The sequence below is a fragment of the Hippocampus comes genome, unplaced genomic scaffold (assembly GCF_001891065.2).
Source record: "Hippocampus comes isolate QL1 unplaced genomic scaffold, H_comes_QL1_v1.1 scaffold367, whole genome shotgun sequence".
In the NCBI taxonomy this organism is placed as follows: Eukaryota; Metazoa; Chordata; class Actinopteri; order Syngnathiformes; family Syngnathidae; genus Hippocampus; species Hippocampus comes.
In genome coordinates, this window is record NW_017805741.1 from 1,389,923 (window position 1) to 1,404,985 (window position 15,063).

General features: G+C 49.5%; 3 protein-coding genes and 1 long non-coding RNA gene across 6 annotated transcripts in view; 3 read left to right on the forward strand and 1 right to left on the reverse strand.

Annotated features, from left to right (window-relative positions):
* LOC109523968 (potassium voltage-gated channel subfamily C member 1-like) overlaps nucleotides 1–2,698 on the forward strand; it is a 39,590-nt gene extending 36,892 nt beyond the window's left edge. Inside the window, exons 6-7 of one of the 2 annotated variants that reach the window (XM_019883500.1) lie at nucleotides 3–131; nucleotides 2,436–2,698. In XM_019883500.1, the coding sequence (XP_019739059.1) occupies nucleotides 3–124 (122 nt within the window). In that variant the 3' untranslated portion in view covers nucleotides 125–131; nucleotides 2,436–2,698. The remainder of the gene's footprint in view (nucleotides 1–2; nucleotides 132–2,435) is intronic. The other variant, XM_019883501.1, reaches the window with a different exon arrangement.
* A 1,528-nt stretch (nucleotides 2,699–4,226) lies between these two features.
* Nucleotides 4,227–7,156, forward strand: LOC109524018 (uncharacterized). Its single transcript, XR_002169885.1, has 2 exons — nucleotides 4,227–4,695; nucleotides 5,283–7,156. It is a non-coding gene; the product is annotated as an uncharacterized LOC109524018 (long non-coding RNA).
* A 1,433-nt stretch (nucleotides 7,157–8,589) lies between these two features.
* Nucleotides 8,590–12,240, forward strand: LOC109523976 (potassium voltage-gated channel subfamily A member 2-like). 2 transcript variants are annotated; one of them, XM_019883516.1, is made up of 3 exons: nucleotides 8,590–9,142; nucleotides 9,262–9,980; nucleotides 11,216–12,240. In XM_019883516.1, exons 2-3 carry the CDS (start codon nucleotides 9,333–9,335, stop codon nucleotides 12,110–12,112), a joined length of 1,545 nt encoding a protein of 514 aa, XP_019739075.1. In that variant the 5' UTR covers nucleotides 8,590–9,142; nucleotides 9,262–9,332; the 3' UTR covers nucleotides 12,113–12,240. The 2 variants fall into 2 exon arrangements, with proteins under 2 accessions (XP_019739075.1, XP_019739076.1); XM_019883517.1 differs by having other exon boundaries at nucleotides 9,262–9,971.
* Nucleotides 12,241–13,580: 1,340 nt separating this feature from the next.
* Nucleotides 13,581–15,063, reverse strand: part of fgf21 (fibroblast growth factor 21) — a 4,856-nt gene continuing 3,373 nt past the window's right edge. The window contains exon 4 of the mRNA XM_019883571.1: nucleotides 13,581–14,200. Coding sequence (XP_019739130.1) covers nucleotides 13,910–14,200 — 291 coding nt within the window. The 3' untranslated portion in view covers nucleotides 13,581–13,909. The remainder of the gene's footprint in view (nucleotides 14,201–15,063) is intronic.

Here is a 15,063-nt window from a genome sequence, read left to right on the forward strand (position 1 = left end):
AGAGGCAGCAGCCCTGGCGCCCAGCCCAGACTCCCCTCTGACGGAGGACTGGTATAAGATGGAAGGGTCTCTGTTACAGCAGGACCTCAATGCAAACTCCACCTCCTCCTGGATCAAACCGTAGAGCAGAGGTAACCGTGCAAAAGCAAACCCGTCAAAAGCAAAAGCCAAAGAGCCCCACGCTCCGGGTTCGGCTTCCGCTCTCCATTCAACTCCGTCTGGCTCTCCCATCGCGTGGCGCCGCTGAGGGCGGTGCGCACTTGCGTCCAATCGGCGGCCGTATCAAAGCGGAGCTGAGCCCGATCGCGTGGCTGCTTTGCTCTCGTCGTCAACCGTTTTGTACACAGTACAGCGCGGTTTTGGGGGGGCCGTGTGTGTGTGTCCACCGCTTTTCTGTTTGGAAAGAAAAACGACGACGACGAACACATCATAACTCGCACTTTCTTGTTTTGTCTTGTGTGTCTTGTCCGTGTCTGCGTCTGTCTGTCTGTCTGTCCTCTGGTGTGTCTTGACGATTTCATGACATTTGGAACGGACTCTCCTCCTTGGGCTCACTTTTCATTTTCCTTTGATGTTGACATCTTGTGTGCCAACCACTTGCTTATGGCAAAAATGTTGGCCAAACATCCACTCCGTTGGCGCTCCAACCCACGTCATCACACGTAGCGACGAGCTCCACGAAATCTGGCAGTCTGCCGAGTGTGCCGGGCTTGTCTCTGCGGCTCGCGCCGGCGGCGAGCCCGCCTCTGGAAAAGGACCCGGAGGCGGGCCCGCTGCGCCCTCGTCGTTCCGCCGTCCCCTCCGCTTGGTAGCGGGCGGGAAGGCCGCGCACGATCACGGGCCGCCGGATGCCCACCGAAAGTCTCCGCCGACGCTGTCCGAACCGAAAGCAATAAAATCACGTCGGCGTAGGATGCAAATAGGCTTTGGAAAAAGGGAGAACTTCCGTTGATTGTTCGACGAATCGGGATCGTGTCGCAACCACCCAAAAGCGCGTGCGTTTCCTATTCGCTGACATCTCTTTTGACGTGTTGCGGACCAAACAGCAAACACGAAGCATCCTGCCTACGTCCGACCAAGTGTTTGTTTTTACATTCGGAAAAATATCATAACACAGCGCCAAACAAAAATGCCGCCCAAAGTGGATGCGCGGATCCACGGCTTGCCGTCGCGTCGGCTCGAACTCTTGCGGTTCGGCTGTACGTGTCTTGGACCAGGCGTGTCCAAATGTTTTCCTTTGAGAGGCCGCCTGCAGGAAAAAAGCAGAAGGATGAAAGGGCCACTTTTAAACTTTTTGGAACGATCTAAAGTCGGTCAAGTCTCTCTAGTTCATTTCATCAGCCCTCTGTTCGAAGGCAAATAGTTGGCATGAACAAACTGGGGAAAAAAAAAAACAAAAACGAGCTTCACTCCAGTCAACATTTCGAATTTTTTTTTTCTCGTCATCAAATCTTGTCTTGAGCATGCCACTGTGAATGAAACTTTGCAAGAAACAATGGGGATGGTAGGCTTTCTTTTTTTTTTCCAGACTGAGCTCAAATGTATCTTCAAACGTCATTTTATAATCTCTCTTAATACGACACTCATCCGGCCAATGCCTTCCTGAACTGTGTGACTGTAAGATTTCCCCAAGCAGATTTTCCTGGAGGACACGGCCGGAAGAAAACGGCCAAGCCGGAGAGAAGCACAAAACTGTGTACATAAAAAGAACATCAAGAATCATGACTTGATCGACTGGATGTTTTGTACCGGAGTCCCAGAAAGTATTTCAACATACAAGACCGGTATGCTGCAAATGACCCTTTTTAGGGGGGGGGATAAGAATGGCGTCAGCGGGGCTGTTAAGACCTCAGGTCATAGCAACTGGTGACACTGACTTTTTGACACCTTCTTTGAGTGTGCCCATCAACAACAACGTCACATGTATTCGTGTGTGTCCATCTGTCCGAAAAAGGGAAAAAAAAAAAGGAAATCTATGCACGGCCCCCAGCCCGCCGCTGCCACCGCCACCCACATTCCAGGATGCTTTTGTTTGCCGACACCTGATTGCGGGAGGAGCTGAATGGAGAGCGTTGCGTCGCTTCGCGTGTCTCGTCACCCCGTGTTTGTTGTGCCAGTCGCAAAGCTTCCATCGTGCCGGAAGTTGTTGTCGTGGGGGATTTTTTTTTTTCCCGAATGGTCACACTTTGTTCTGGCAGTTCAACGGGAGCGTACGCGGGTCATGCCGTTGACTTCCCGACCGGTTTAAAATGCAAACGGGTGAAACCCGCCATTGGCAAAACATCAAGATGCAGGTTGGCTCATGCTCGTTGAGCGCTTTGGCATCAAGCAAGCCACCAAATCGGATCATCGTCTCGCGTTCCGCTTGGATTGAGTGATTGATTGATTGTCAGATGAGTGGGATTATTCATGACTTTCTGCTCTTGTGTTCACAGTGTTAAGTTTCTAGCGTTGGCCTTCTCTGTGTAACGAGGAGCCCTTAAGCGGTAAACACATATTTGCGGTGGGAGCCACATAAGCGGCGAGCGTGACGTGGATGGACGTTTTGAAAGGAGCTCTTTGGGTCACCAGAGAGAGACAGAAAGAGAGAGAGGGAGAGGCCTCACCTTTAAAGCACCACTTCCCAAAATTCACACGCTCTGCTCCTGCTCACGTCGTTACCAAAGTAGCCTCTCGGAACTCCGCTGACCGTATTTTTTGACATCTGCCTGACAGACCACTTTTTTTTTTTTTTCTTCCACCCCTTTTGGGCCGATTGACTGCACATTGCACTGACACACTTTGGGAAAAGGGGGCCGGGGGGACTCCCTAACGACACATTCCAGATGACGTCGCTCGGAAATCATCACCATGGACATGTTTCCGGAACCAAAACAAACTTGTCCTCACAAGGGACTGAATGAGCAATGTAGCATCTCTGCTAACGCTGTAGCATCACTTGGCCGGGAAACGATTTGAGCTGACAGAAGAAGAGCGAGACGTTTCGACAATTTCGAGGTCGCGACCTTCCGTTCCGGTGAAGAAGTAAAACACCCCGACGGTCCGTGAGAGACGGACGTCTTCACCTTCAAGCCAACGAGCCGCATCAGGATGGAGTTTAGCACTTGCCACTGAAACGTTGTCTTCCATTCCCTCCTCAAAAAGGCGCCGATTGAAAAGCTAGCGTAACTCACCGAAGCCCATGCAGCAGCATCTGCATTCCACGCCGTTTGACCTTGATCTCCTCCTGACGTTTTCCGCTCATGTACTGCAAACGGGGGTGGAGGAGGGAGGGAGGCTCCCGCCCAACCGCCTTCTCGCCACGTCATCCAGAAAGGAGCCGCTCGCATCCGCTCGCCTTTTCAAATCAAGCACACAGAAGTAAAATGAGAACTTTTTCCCGCCGGAGCGGAAAATGCACTCGAGGAGCTCCGGACGACTCTCGTCGGTCTTCGGTCCGATCACAAGTCTGCTTCAAGTATGATGAGAAGGAGGAATGGACATCACACCCCCACCCCTCCTCAGCCACTCCCTGCGCCCCCCCTGCCACAAGGATACTTTACCCCCCCCCCCGCCAGCGCACACAAAGGCCTACACTGCCAACAAGGCACAAGAAGCCGCAGGTGAATACTGCCCAGAATGTCCCTGTGGTACCTCTTGCCGCCAGCGGGCCACTTCACTGGCGAGTCGATGTCATGCAACAAGCAGAAGTGGACAGAGTCTAGATCAAGCGCCCCCCCCCACCCCCCTCCTCCCCAAAAAAATAAAATAAAAAGAGGGAGAGACAGAACAAATATATATATTTTGATAAAACAAATCTAGCTCTGGCATTGGACGGAATGGGAGAAAAAGTAGTAATGGATGCACAATGTGAAAATTTGCCATGAAAAAAAACAAAACAAAACAAAAATCCTGAGGGGGCAGAAAAAAAAGGACACGTTGCGGCTGACTAAAGTTGGCTACGGGACACAGCAAAGACATCCTCATGCATCGATGGCAAGGAATATACCCCCTCCCCCACCCTGACTTCAACAAACGAGGGGCGGCGGTGGCGTGGGGGGTGGTGCATTTTTCTAACTTTGTTTACCAGCATGACTACTTTGCATGACTGTCTTTTCTGCAAGCCCTTCGTTGAAGACAAGGGTGCTAGAGATACAAGAACATAGATATATACAAAATGAGTTGAAAAGAAAATGTTATATGCAATTCATGTTTAAAAAAAAAAAAAGAGAGATTCTAATGAAAGAGAAGATATATTTTGTTTTGAAAAGGTAAAAAAAAAAAAATGTGAATATTGAAACGTGTGTGTGTGTGGTTGCAACGTACACCCGGAACTGTTTTGTCGGATGAAATCTCTCCGCTTCTGCTGCCCTCCCGTCCTCATTCTGGAGTTTGGCATCCAGAGCAAATGTGGTTGGACATGCGCTCTCTTTTCTTAACATCTCATCAACCGTCGTCATCATCATCCCAGACTTTGCCGACCGTTAGCTTGCGTGCAAAGTTTGCACGGTGACCGTAGCAGCAGCAGCAGCAGCAATTCAAAAACAAAAAAAGCTCTCCGTACGTTGTCTGCTTCAGTAAGACTCTTTCACTGCATTACTTCTCTCTTTTTTCCCCCCCTTTGGCAATAATACAAGAGAAGTTGAGAGCTGACTGTTGCAGGGCCGAGCGGGCGGAGTAGCTTTCCCGATTCGATTCCTTTCTCTTCACGGTTCTGTTCCGCTTAGCGGAAAGATCAAGTCGGATTCGGGGGTGACCTCGAAGGCCAAAAAATCCGGGATGCCGGTCGACGTTTCCGTCGTGTGCGTTTTTAAAGCTTTTTTGCCATAGCAACGGCCGAAAGGTGATTCCTTTGGTTGCAGGGTGACTTTTGGTCGACTCTTGCCTCACAAAAGGACAATTAGCTGGACCGTGGAGGTTCACCTCGCGTGCCCTCCCACGGAAAAGCGATCTACAGCACTGGAATTAAATCTGCCGTTTCGTTCCTAGCGATCGTCTTCAATGTATTGGTACCAATTCTGGTCTTCGGATCTATATTCGGGGTGTTCTGAGTGAGACGGACCGATTCCACGACTGCTCACGTGGAGCAATTGCCGTTTTTTTCAATTTTGGAGCTGCTCACGATCAATTATTTTAATCGTCGATTAGCCTGTCGGTTACTTATTCTGCCTCTGATTAACCCCAAATAAATTTCAGCAGTTCTAATACGGCAGTTCTTTGATATGATCTGAAATGAGTTCCTGTGGGACTCGTTATAGCTCGCGTGTCGTCACACCAAGCCTTTGGACTACTGGTGAGGTCAGTTTTTTTTTTTTCTGAGCGTTGTCATTGGTGTCAGAATTCTTTGGCCTTTGGGGTTTCATTGTTTGTGGAACACATATATATATATCTCATCGAGCAGTTTAATCAAAAGTGATGTCAGGCGAGATTTCAGGTTTGCATGGAAGCAACTGTCATTCCAAAGTTTGTTTTTAAGGACTCAGGTTGTGTTGATGGGAATGTGTGGCCGCGCGGTAGGTGTTCAGCGCTTTTATTTCTGATCAACTGAAGTCATGAAGACCCAACAGTGATGTGGAGAGAAAAAAAAAAAAATCAGCGCATGCCTCATGTCAATCAACGCGGGAGGGCAAGAGCAGAGTTTTGACAAAGCCTCTTGGCCGCCGCTGTTGGTTGAATACTCCACAACAAAACACTGACCACTGTGCCGTGTCGTCGAGCAAAAACGTCTTCCTCCCAGAGGCAAATGGCAACACACTTGGAGTGTGTCAAGGTAGCTTGTCTTATTTGGTATCGTCGTCTTTTTGGGGAGATGGTCTCGCTAGCATCATCCGCGACGCATCCGGCATCCCGAGCGACTTAATCGGTCCACGCAGCGCAGTCAAAAGGGAGTCAGAGCTTCCGAAAATGATGTCAGGCAAGTCGAGCGGGTGAAGACGGGAGATCGCAAATGGCTGTTTGGTGATCGATTGAGTCATGAACGAAGCCGTCGCCTTTTCTGCGTGGAAGTCCCGCTGGTTCGGGGCTCGTGGCGCTCCGGTAGCTTCGCTTTGCAAGCTGGGAGGCCGGTCGGGGGTGTGCGACGCTCACCATTAAGGGTCCCATGTCGACCCGGTCCACGTTGGCTCCGATTGAAACAAAAAGCGTAAATTCGGCCTCCTGGACAGCACTATGGAAGCGGCACTGTTTGTTTGGGGGTTTTTATTTCAGTACAGTTTTCATCTCGAAAGACAGAGCTGCGGCGGTCACGGGTCAAAACGCTGCATACAGAAACTCCTCACCCACGTCTGTGTGTGTGTGTTTAAGGCCAAGACTTGTTCCTTTCTCGTTTAATCGTCACATTTTGTCCGCATCATTATCATCGTTCAGGTCCTGAAAAAAAAAAAAGATGTCTCTGTTTTTAGTGCGTAATACTGCCCCCTGTCCGCTGTACTACCTTTTTCTTTTATCAATTCGAATCATGGGTTCTTTTTCTTTCCTGTATGCTTTACAGTGACCTTCGGGGTGTAATGTCCTCTCAAAAAAAAAAAGCAAACAAAAAAAGAAACCAAAACACAAATCCAGTTTGTGTCCGGTGCCCGTTTGATCATGTGATGCCTCTGATTGACACCTACCGTGGCGCTCTCGAGGGCGCACGTTTTGGGGGAGCGTGTTTCTCGTACCAAGAGTTTCTTTGCCGTTGGAAAGACACGCCCCATCATCAGATTGGTTTCCATCACATCTTGCGGACCGACGTCATGCATCCACGCAAGTTTTCCAAAGATCAAACATGTTTGTTCATTGTTCAGTCGATCTAACCGGACTGCGCGGCGGACGAACGGGACGACAAAGTGGACGCTGGGGTTTCCGCATTTTATTTTTGAAACGCGCTAACGCATCCAGAACTGTATAGAGTATGTTTCAACGGGACGTTCGCGATCTACCTTTTTATATTTTGAAGAGAGAGAGAAAATAGAAACATATCAAGAAAAGTGTCATCGTTGAACAGATTTCTACTACTGAGACTTAAAATGTATGAATGTCAATACGAACTAATGTGAAACCAATCTCCATAGCAGCTTGAACAAATTAACTGGTTGGAAGTCATGAGATGCTTTTCTTTTGTTTGGTTTTTTTCCTCCCAGAGACGTTGAAAATTGCTTCAATGCGATGAACTTAAATAAAATGGGGGAGAAAATTGGCTGACCTCTGTGTTCCTTTGTTTGTGACCCACTGCCAAAGTCTCGTTCCCAAATGTCTCCGCCGAAATCAAATGAAAGGAAAGAATGTTCTGTGCCGGATCTCCTGAACCAGTCAGACTGGCCACCCGTTTGCAATATTTCCGACTCTTGGGTGGAATATGTTGTTTCAGTGGCGCAGTGACCCCGTCGTGCCCGGCCAGACTCGCACCGAAATGGTGGCGCCAGCGCATTCTGCAGCACGTGCTGACAGGAAGAGTTCCGCTCGGGCACACCGTCGTCTGAAAAGTCAAGCCAAGTGTCACGTGCCACGCTGATCTATGAGTTGACCCGAAGTGACGAGCGATATCCGAGAAAGATGAAATCAAGCAAGCGCTACCGCGGACGGACACCGGATGCCGGCTACCGTTTCGGTCTGACATTTTGAAATCGATACGGAAGCTTTGCCGACACAGCCCAGGTCTTGACACCTTTACAGGTTGAGGGGGCTAAAACGCGCAAACGCTGACCATTTCGAAATGTCTTCCACCATTCATGTGACCCATAGCCCGTGCAACTCGACTGAGGTGTCTTTTTAAGCTTTGCAAGAGGGGAAGTTTAAAAAAAAAAAAAGCGGTTGCAAAAGTGTGCACACGCCTCATAACAGGACGTGGCTGTGTGGAGGCAATTCTCAGTGGTTGAAAATCCTCCCAGAATATCTGAACTTGATTTGGGGTTGATCAGAAACAATGACACCGATCCCTCTACGTGACTGTTTGATGTCCCTGCGAAGATGACACAGCATTTGTGCTGCTCGCAGTCCTCCGTCCTCATCGTTTCTCGAAGGAAAGCACAATATGTCGTGATTGCTTCGCATTCACTTCATTCTTCCATCCCGAAGAGCCATTTTGAAGCGCACAGCTGCAGCTTCTGCCCTCCGTCCCTCCAACTCAGTAAGCACATTCTTTCAAATGTGTGAACAAGGACGACAAAACGGAATGCCCCCCCCCCCCCATGACGAAATGCAGCAAATGTTGGCAGAGATTCTTTTTGTTGCAGTCCGAAGCACCATCATCTCCATCTAGTGGTCAAATATGACCAACTATCTGCGAGGCCAAGTGAGTCCAAAGGGGAAGAACGAAGTGCTGCGCAGGTATGCTCGACACACCGACCCCAAGTTGACTCAGGCCACGACTGCAAAACAAATCGTCTCGTGACTGCAGACTGCCTTTCATGAGTTGAAACTAAATTGAAATGAACTGTTACTATGACCAATGACATCACATCCTAACTGAGTAGTAAGTTTGTTTTTTTTCATGTATGACGACACGACACCCCTGCTTGAAACGGACTGACGGAGTTCAACGTATCGCTTTGTTGTTTATTTGCGGTCGATGATGTCAGTGAACTGATAGAAGACACGGCGTTTTCACAACGACAGACATGGGACGTTTGGTGCTCTTTGAAGTTGAGGTTGAAGAAAGCATGTTGGGGGGGGCATGGCGTGGAGTTGAGCACCAATCAAGTGCCAGGGACCCCTCCGCAGCGGATCCCGTCGGAGGGCTGTGAGGGACTCCGGCCGGAGTATTGAGCTTGTTAGTCAAGCCAACGCCAAAGGGCTCCCATGCAGACGTGACATTCGATAGCCGAGACTGGAGGTCGTGTTGCCTCATCGCTAAAATGGGAGGGAGAGTTTGTGTGTGTGTGTGGAGGGTGGGCGAGGGGGGACTGAGATTGGATTTCCTCAGAACAGCATTCCCGAAAAATTTCGAGACTGGACAGACATGAGGCAAGACGGGCCAACAAGATTGTTGATGTTCCCTGAGCACACGAGCGGAGCTGGAGTCGGTGCGCAACCTGCTCCGCGTTCAGCAGACTGACAGCGGGGGGGGTCTCCGTCCGGGACAGATCGACCAACGGCGACTTGAAGGACACCATGACGGTGCCACCGACAGAGAGCCCCCTCAGCGACGGGAGAGCAACAATGAGATAGTTGCAGTTGGGTTTCGGTGAGTTGTTTTTGGTTTGGTCCCCCGTTCCGCTCTCACCTTTTCCTTTGACCTTTTCTCCTCCTAAAGCCACGAGCAACGCTAATCGATCCCCTCATGGGACGTCACTCTGGTTTCAGGCAATTTAGTCCGGCTGTTCAGCAGGTCCTCAGGAGAGAGGCGCAGCCCTACCCCGGGGACACCGAAGGCGATGGACAGCAGCGACCCACGGGATGAGGAAAAAGGAGCGCAGAAGCACAAAGAGACCACAAAGCAGCTGAACATCGTGGAAAGAGGTGCGGCGGAGATGAAAAAAACAGAGGGAGAGAAGAGGACGCGGCGGGGCTGGGCACTGAGCGAGAGACTGGCCATCAACGTCTCGGGGATGCGCTACGAAACCCAACTTCGCACCTTAGCCCAGTTCCCGGACTCCCTGCTGGGCGACCCCCAGAGAAGGTCGCCCTACTTTGACCCCATGCGAAACGAGCTCTTCTTGGACCGCAACCGGGCCTGCTTTGACGCCATCCTCTACTTTTACCAGTCAGGCGGCAGACTTCGGAGGCCCGCGAACATCCCCCTGGACATCTTCATGGACGAGCTCTGCTTCTACGAGCTGGGAGAGGACGTCGTGAACCGCTTCAAGGATGACGAAGGCTTTTCCAAAGAGGAAGAGAGGCCCTTGCCCTCCAACCAAATGCAGAAAAGACTGTGGATGCTCTTTGAACACCCGGAGTCCTCGTCCGCCGCTCGCATCATCGCCATCGTCAGCGTCATGGTGATTGTGGTGTCCATCCTCATCTTCTGCCTGGAGACGCTGCCGGACTTCCGCGTTGAGAAAGAGACGACACAGGTACGCAATGTGAGTGGAAATGGGATGCAGCCCAGTGCCGATGACGTTTGGCTCAAGTGATGCCCGGCCTTTCCGATCGCTTTGGACGGTAGCGCTAGTAGTTGCCGGCTTAGAACAGAAGACGAAAAGGGCTGACCGGACAAGTAGAATGCACGGGGTCGTGTTCAAGCATTCTTTCAGGGCGTCGGCAGTGGGCCGCTCGCCTCTGCTGTCGTGAGCTGCCAGGGAAGTACAGTAACTCTGTCCAGTCCCGGTTGCAGCCCCGCTAAACCGCAACGGCGGTCTGGGCGATGGGCTGCCGATGGATACGGACATGGAGGGGAAGCGCTATAGCGAGACGCTCTCGGATTTCTCTTCAGATATCTCACAAGGTTATATTTAGCTTGAGGAGAGCCCTCGGCGCTGATGATCTCGCCCTGTTGCGGACCAAATCCACGACGGAATGTCATTTCGGAAAAAAGGCCCGTCTGAATCGCGCGTCAACGTAGGAGCAAGCGCATAACCCGTCTGGCTTGGATGAAATCCCTTGTCCATTTTCACGCTGGGTTCCTCAATGCAAATTGCCACGGTCAGTGAATGCGACGCTAACTGGCAGGCAAAATGGAAAGACAGGTGCAGCGCGAGAGGGATCGGGGCCAGCTAGGATTGATATGTCATGCCACAAATGTCAACTGCCGAAAGTGACAGCCAATGAGATGGCGACGGGATCGCCGGAGATGTGCGTAAAATATAGCCAAGCTTTTGAAACCGATTGATATGTTTGCCAAACATGTCGATTCGACTTCTGGGAATGAGTCAGACGAGAAGGTGACCTGTAACTGCAGCTTGTCTCGTGTTGTCTTAACTTAGGGTAGGAAACGGCATGTTGACGATGAACAGTGGTCATTTTCGCATCTTTCATTAAGTTTCATCCGGAAAACGATTTTTTTTTTTTTAATCAAGCATAAAATGAGTTGTGAGGTCATTTGTTTAAGTGTTTGGCTATTTGTTTGTACTGTAAGTAAAGTTGAATAGAACCTGCTAATTTGCAAGGTCCTTCAAAAAAAAAATAAATAAACAAAATAAAAGCAGTTGGTTTTAAGAGTGAATAGAGCGTAGTCCAAAATGACCTCTTCCGCATTTGAGTGTGTGTGTGTGTGTGTGTGTGTGTGTGTGTGTGGACGCTTAGCTGCCTTGCTCGCGATTAAGGTCAATTGGAAAATGCGCGCACAATGTTCTGATCTGTGGTTTTGTCTACCACTCAGGACTACTTTCCCAAGCACCATGCCCAAGGAAAGAACATGTCGGGCACCGTGGCTCCGCCGCCCCACGTTTTCCACGACCCCTTCTTCGTGGTGGAAACCGTGTGTATCTTCTGGTTCTCTTTTGAGCTCATCATGCGCTTTGGTTGCTGTCCCAGCAAGATGGGCTTCTTCAAAGACGTCATGAATATCATCGACTTCAGCGCCATTTTGCCCTATTTCGTCACTCTGGGAACGGAGCTGGCCAAGAAAAACGAAACCAGCCCGGCCACCTCCTTGGCCATCATCCGAGTCATCCGGCTCGTCAGGGTGTTCAGGATCTTCAAGCTGTCTCGTCACTCCAAAGGTCTCCAGATCCTGGGTCAAACGCTGAGGGCGAGCATGCGTGAGCTCGGCCTCCTCATTTTTTTCCTTTTCATCGGCGTCATCCTTTTCTCCAGCGCCATCTACTTCGCCGAGGCCGACCACAGCGACACGGCCTTCGTCAGCATACCGCATGCTTTCTGGTGGGCCGTGGTCACCATGACCACGGTGGGCTACGGAGACATGCACCCGGAGACGGTGTGGGGTAAACTGGTGGGCTCCATGTGCGCCATCGCCGGCGTGCTCACCATTTCGCTACCGGTGCCCGTCATCGTGTCCAACTTCAGCTACTTCTACCGCCGGGAGACGGAATGTGAGGATCGATCCCATTACAAGCATGTCGCAAGCTTGCCTTGGGAGGACGAGGACCCGGGGGGGGAAGAGGCGCAAGAGGGGAGCCTGGATGCCGAGGGGGATTATTATGCCGTCGGAGGCGCCTATAATAATCTCAACGGGACTCTTCTGGGTGACAAGGGGCGGAGTGCTGAATTTGAAGGAAATACACATCCAAGGGAACCACTGGTCACCCAGGTGTGAAAAGGAGGTTCTTCCAGACCCCCCAACCCTCCAAAAAAAAGATAAAATGGGGAAAAGAAAGTGAGTCAAAAAATGTTGACTGGATCATTTGGTAAAAGGTCTTACAGAACTTGTAGAATTTGTATATTCTCAAGTTCACCCATCCAAACAAGCTTTTCATTTTATGCTGGACTTTTGACAATGTGCGCGCGCTGACACTATGACGTCTTACTTTGCCACTTTGCGCGTGTTCACCCCCGGAAACATTGAGACGCTCTGCATGTTGTAAAGCTCATGTTGCGAACCTCCTGTCAACCAAAGCCGACATCCTTGGCGATCTTTCGGTCAAACACGAAGCTCACGGTGGCGCCGCTTGGTGACCCGAGACAATTGACCTCATCGTGCTGTCTATTGAGAGAGCAAGCGACCGATTTTGTGATTTGTTCAAGACATGAATGCTACTCTTCCACTGGTTTAATAAATTCTCTATTTTGCTACATTTGTAGAATGGAGCAGTGCTTATTTGTCAAATAACACATTGCACATTGATCGGCCGCTTAGTTACGCCGCAAGTGACACCTTTAGGACCGGCCTTTTGCATAGCTGCGGTGCTACGCTACAAGCTGTTTTTATCCTCCATGTTCCTGGAACACTGAAGCCTTTCTTTCCATAGCATGAGAGTGATGACCCACGGAAGGCATGCGTACACATGCTGCTCTGTGTTGGTGTCACTGTCGCACACGGAATAGCGTGCTGCACACGTCAGTTTCAAAAAATACATTCAACGTGTCGCTCATGTTCAGTTTTTCACATTTTCTGAAAACTGCCCATTCATCCATCCATGAACTGAACCGCTTACCAATTGGAGGGAGGGGGGGGGGGGCTGTCAATTTGTCCATTCTTTTCACAAGGTGATGATATGCAACTTCCGTTTAAGATTGACTATCAAACTAAGCAGACAACAAATGATATTATGTTGCGTGTTTAACAAACAAACACTTAACTTTTCCTTTGGGTCTGCTTGCTTAATGCTAACGCATAATGCGAAACGCCATGGACAGGTTCATGAATAGCATCCCTGCGGCGGGCACTTTAAGGAACAGATACTTGAGCACAAACTGGACAGCAACACACGTAGACAGACAATGCAACACTGCTAACGGGCATATATTCTTCATCCCCACCCCCACAAAAAAAAAACAAAAAGTGTACTGTAGTTGAGAAAAGTGGTCTTTGTCGGCAAGAACGTGTTATACTGCCGCCTGGTGGTCAAATCTCGCAAACACCAGAAGGAGCTGCTATTACAACATGGTCGAATTTTCTCACATGAAAACACAAAATTTGCAAGCTACAAACGTGGCTAAAGTGCGATCTCAAGGCACCACTACACAAAGTGCCACTCAATTATCGGGACTGATCTCTCATTTCTATCGACCAGAGTAACACTGATCCAAAGTTAATGCTAAAAAAGACTGACGAGGAAAAAAACAAACTTACCAAAATAGTTTATTTTCATTCAAGTGTTTTCCAGTCTGACAAAATCCCTGCGAAGTACAAACACCTCATTGTGGAATCTTTATTCCTCAGACAAAAACACACTGTCACACTTCCAACGCACACATTCACTGAAATAAATAAAGTCAAATAATATTTACATTCCAACTGGAAAATGGGTCCAATACAATCAAACACTTCACGATTTCTAACCCATCGAGGCATTCATTTTCCTGCTTATTTCAAGTCCGGCAAAAGCGAACATTTTGGATTTTTTTTTTTTCTCCATGAAAACAATTCATTGTTCAGTGCATCCCGTCGCCTTCACTTTTCCACTGCGAACTGAGGACTGAGCACGGAATCCTGAGACATTCTCAGCGGGTCATCGGAGTCCAAGTTGAAGGAGGTGAGCCTGAGCGGCGCCGGCTGGGACGCGGCCATCCTCGGCAGGCTGTCCTTGAGCGGCAGGAATCGGGTGAAGGGCACGGCGCGCTGGTCCGGGGAACGCCTGGAAGCCAGCGACACGGGAAATCCGTGAAACACGGACAGGAAGCGGGTGTAGCCGTCCGCCAGCAGTAACTCTCGGAAGGTGCAGTCGTCCCCTGAGAAGCGCGTCTACGGGAGAGACAAGGCGTCGGGTAAGAACGAGGCAAGCAGATAACTTGATTGTTGCACGCACAATCCCAAACGCTTCTTAGCTTCTATATTTTCGGTGCAGGGTAACCCCTATTTATGTTTCTGGTGGGTGGGTGTCCCCTGTAAAGTACTCACATAAATGGTCATCTGTCAATTCGGGTGAAGTTTTTTCTTTTCTACTGTTAAAATCCTCTTGACGCGCTTTATTTTTGTATTGGATGTTTCTCCCGTGGGATTTTATTTTGGCGCTTTTCCGGTAGTTCAGGAAGTGCCGACCCACACGCAAGATGTCTTGACTTGGAGTACGCTCCTCCCCCCCAAAAATCGGCGGTTTGACTTTTGACGTTGATTGACACGCGGTTGTACGTAGTTGCCTTTCAAGCTAATGAATTTATTCCTTGATGCGAGCACCTGGCTGGAATGGGGACAAGGTATTTACGTTGTTTGATTTGTTTCTTTATTATTTCCTATGATGTGACTTCGCCATCGAAAAGAATTTTGTATGTTCTTTACTTTTGCGGTTTCGCTAATGATAGCCTCTCGTTAGTTATTCCGTAGTGTTGCTAGCTTTCGGTACTAGCTAACATTTTCCCGTGTCCGTTTAAAGTTGTGTTAAATGACTATTTACATTATTTTAAGGGCTCTCATTTATGTTTGTTGTTTTAATTGATTTCATCGGGACAGTGCACATTAATCAACACAACAGTGGGGGAAAAAAAATTCTGTTTCGAGATTCCCTTTCTAGTTTGACGTTCTCTTCCACACCTCTTACAGAATTGACAAAAGTGGTCACACCCCCCCCCCCCCCCACCACTCAAATGGGGTTTGGGTCTGCAAAACGG

What these genes read in the sequence shown, in the direction of transcription:
- LOC109523976 (XM_019883516.1), top strand. Translation starts at nt 9,333, where the DNA reads ATGGACAGCAGCGACCCACGGGATGAGGAAAAAGGAGCGCAGAAGCAC. An exon ending in AGACGACACAGGTACGCAAT is followed by an intron (nt 9,981 to 11,215) that starts GTGAGTGGAAAT and finishes TCTACCACTCAG; the next exon opens with GACTACTTTCCCAAGCACCA.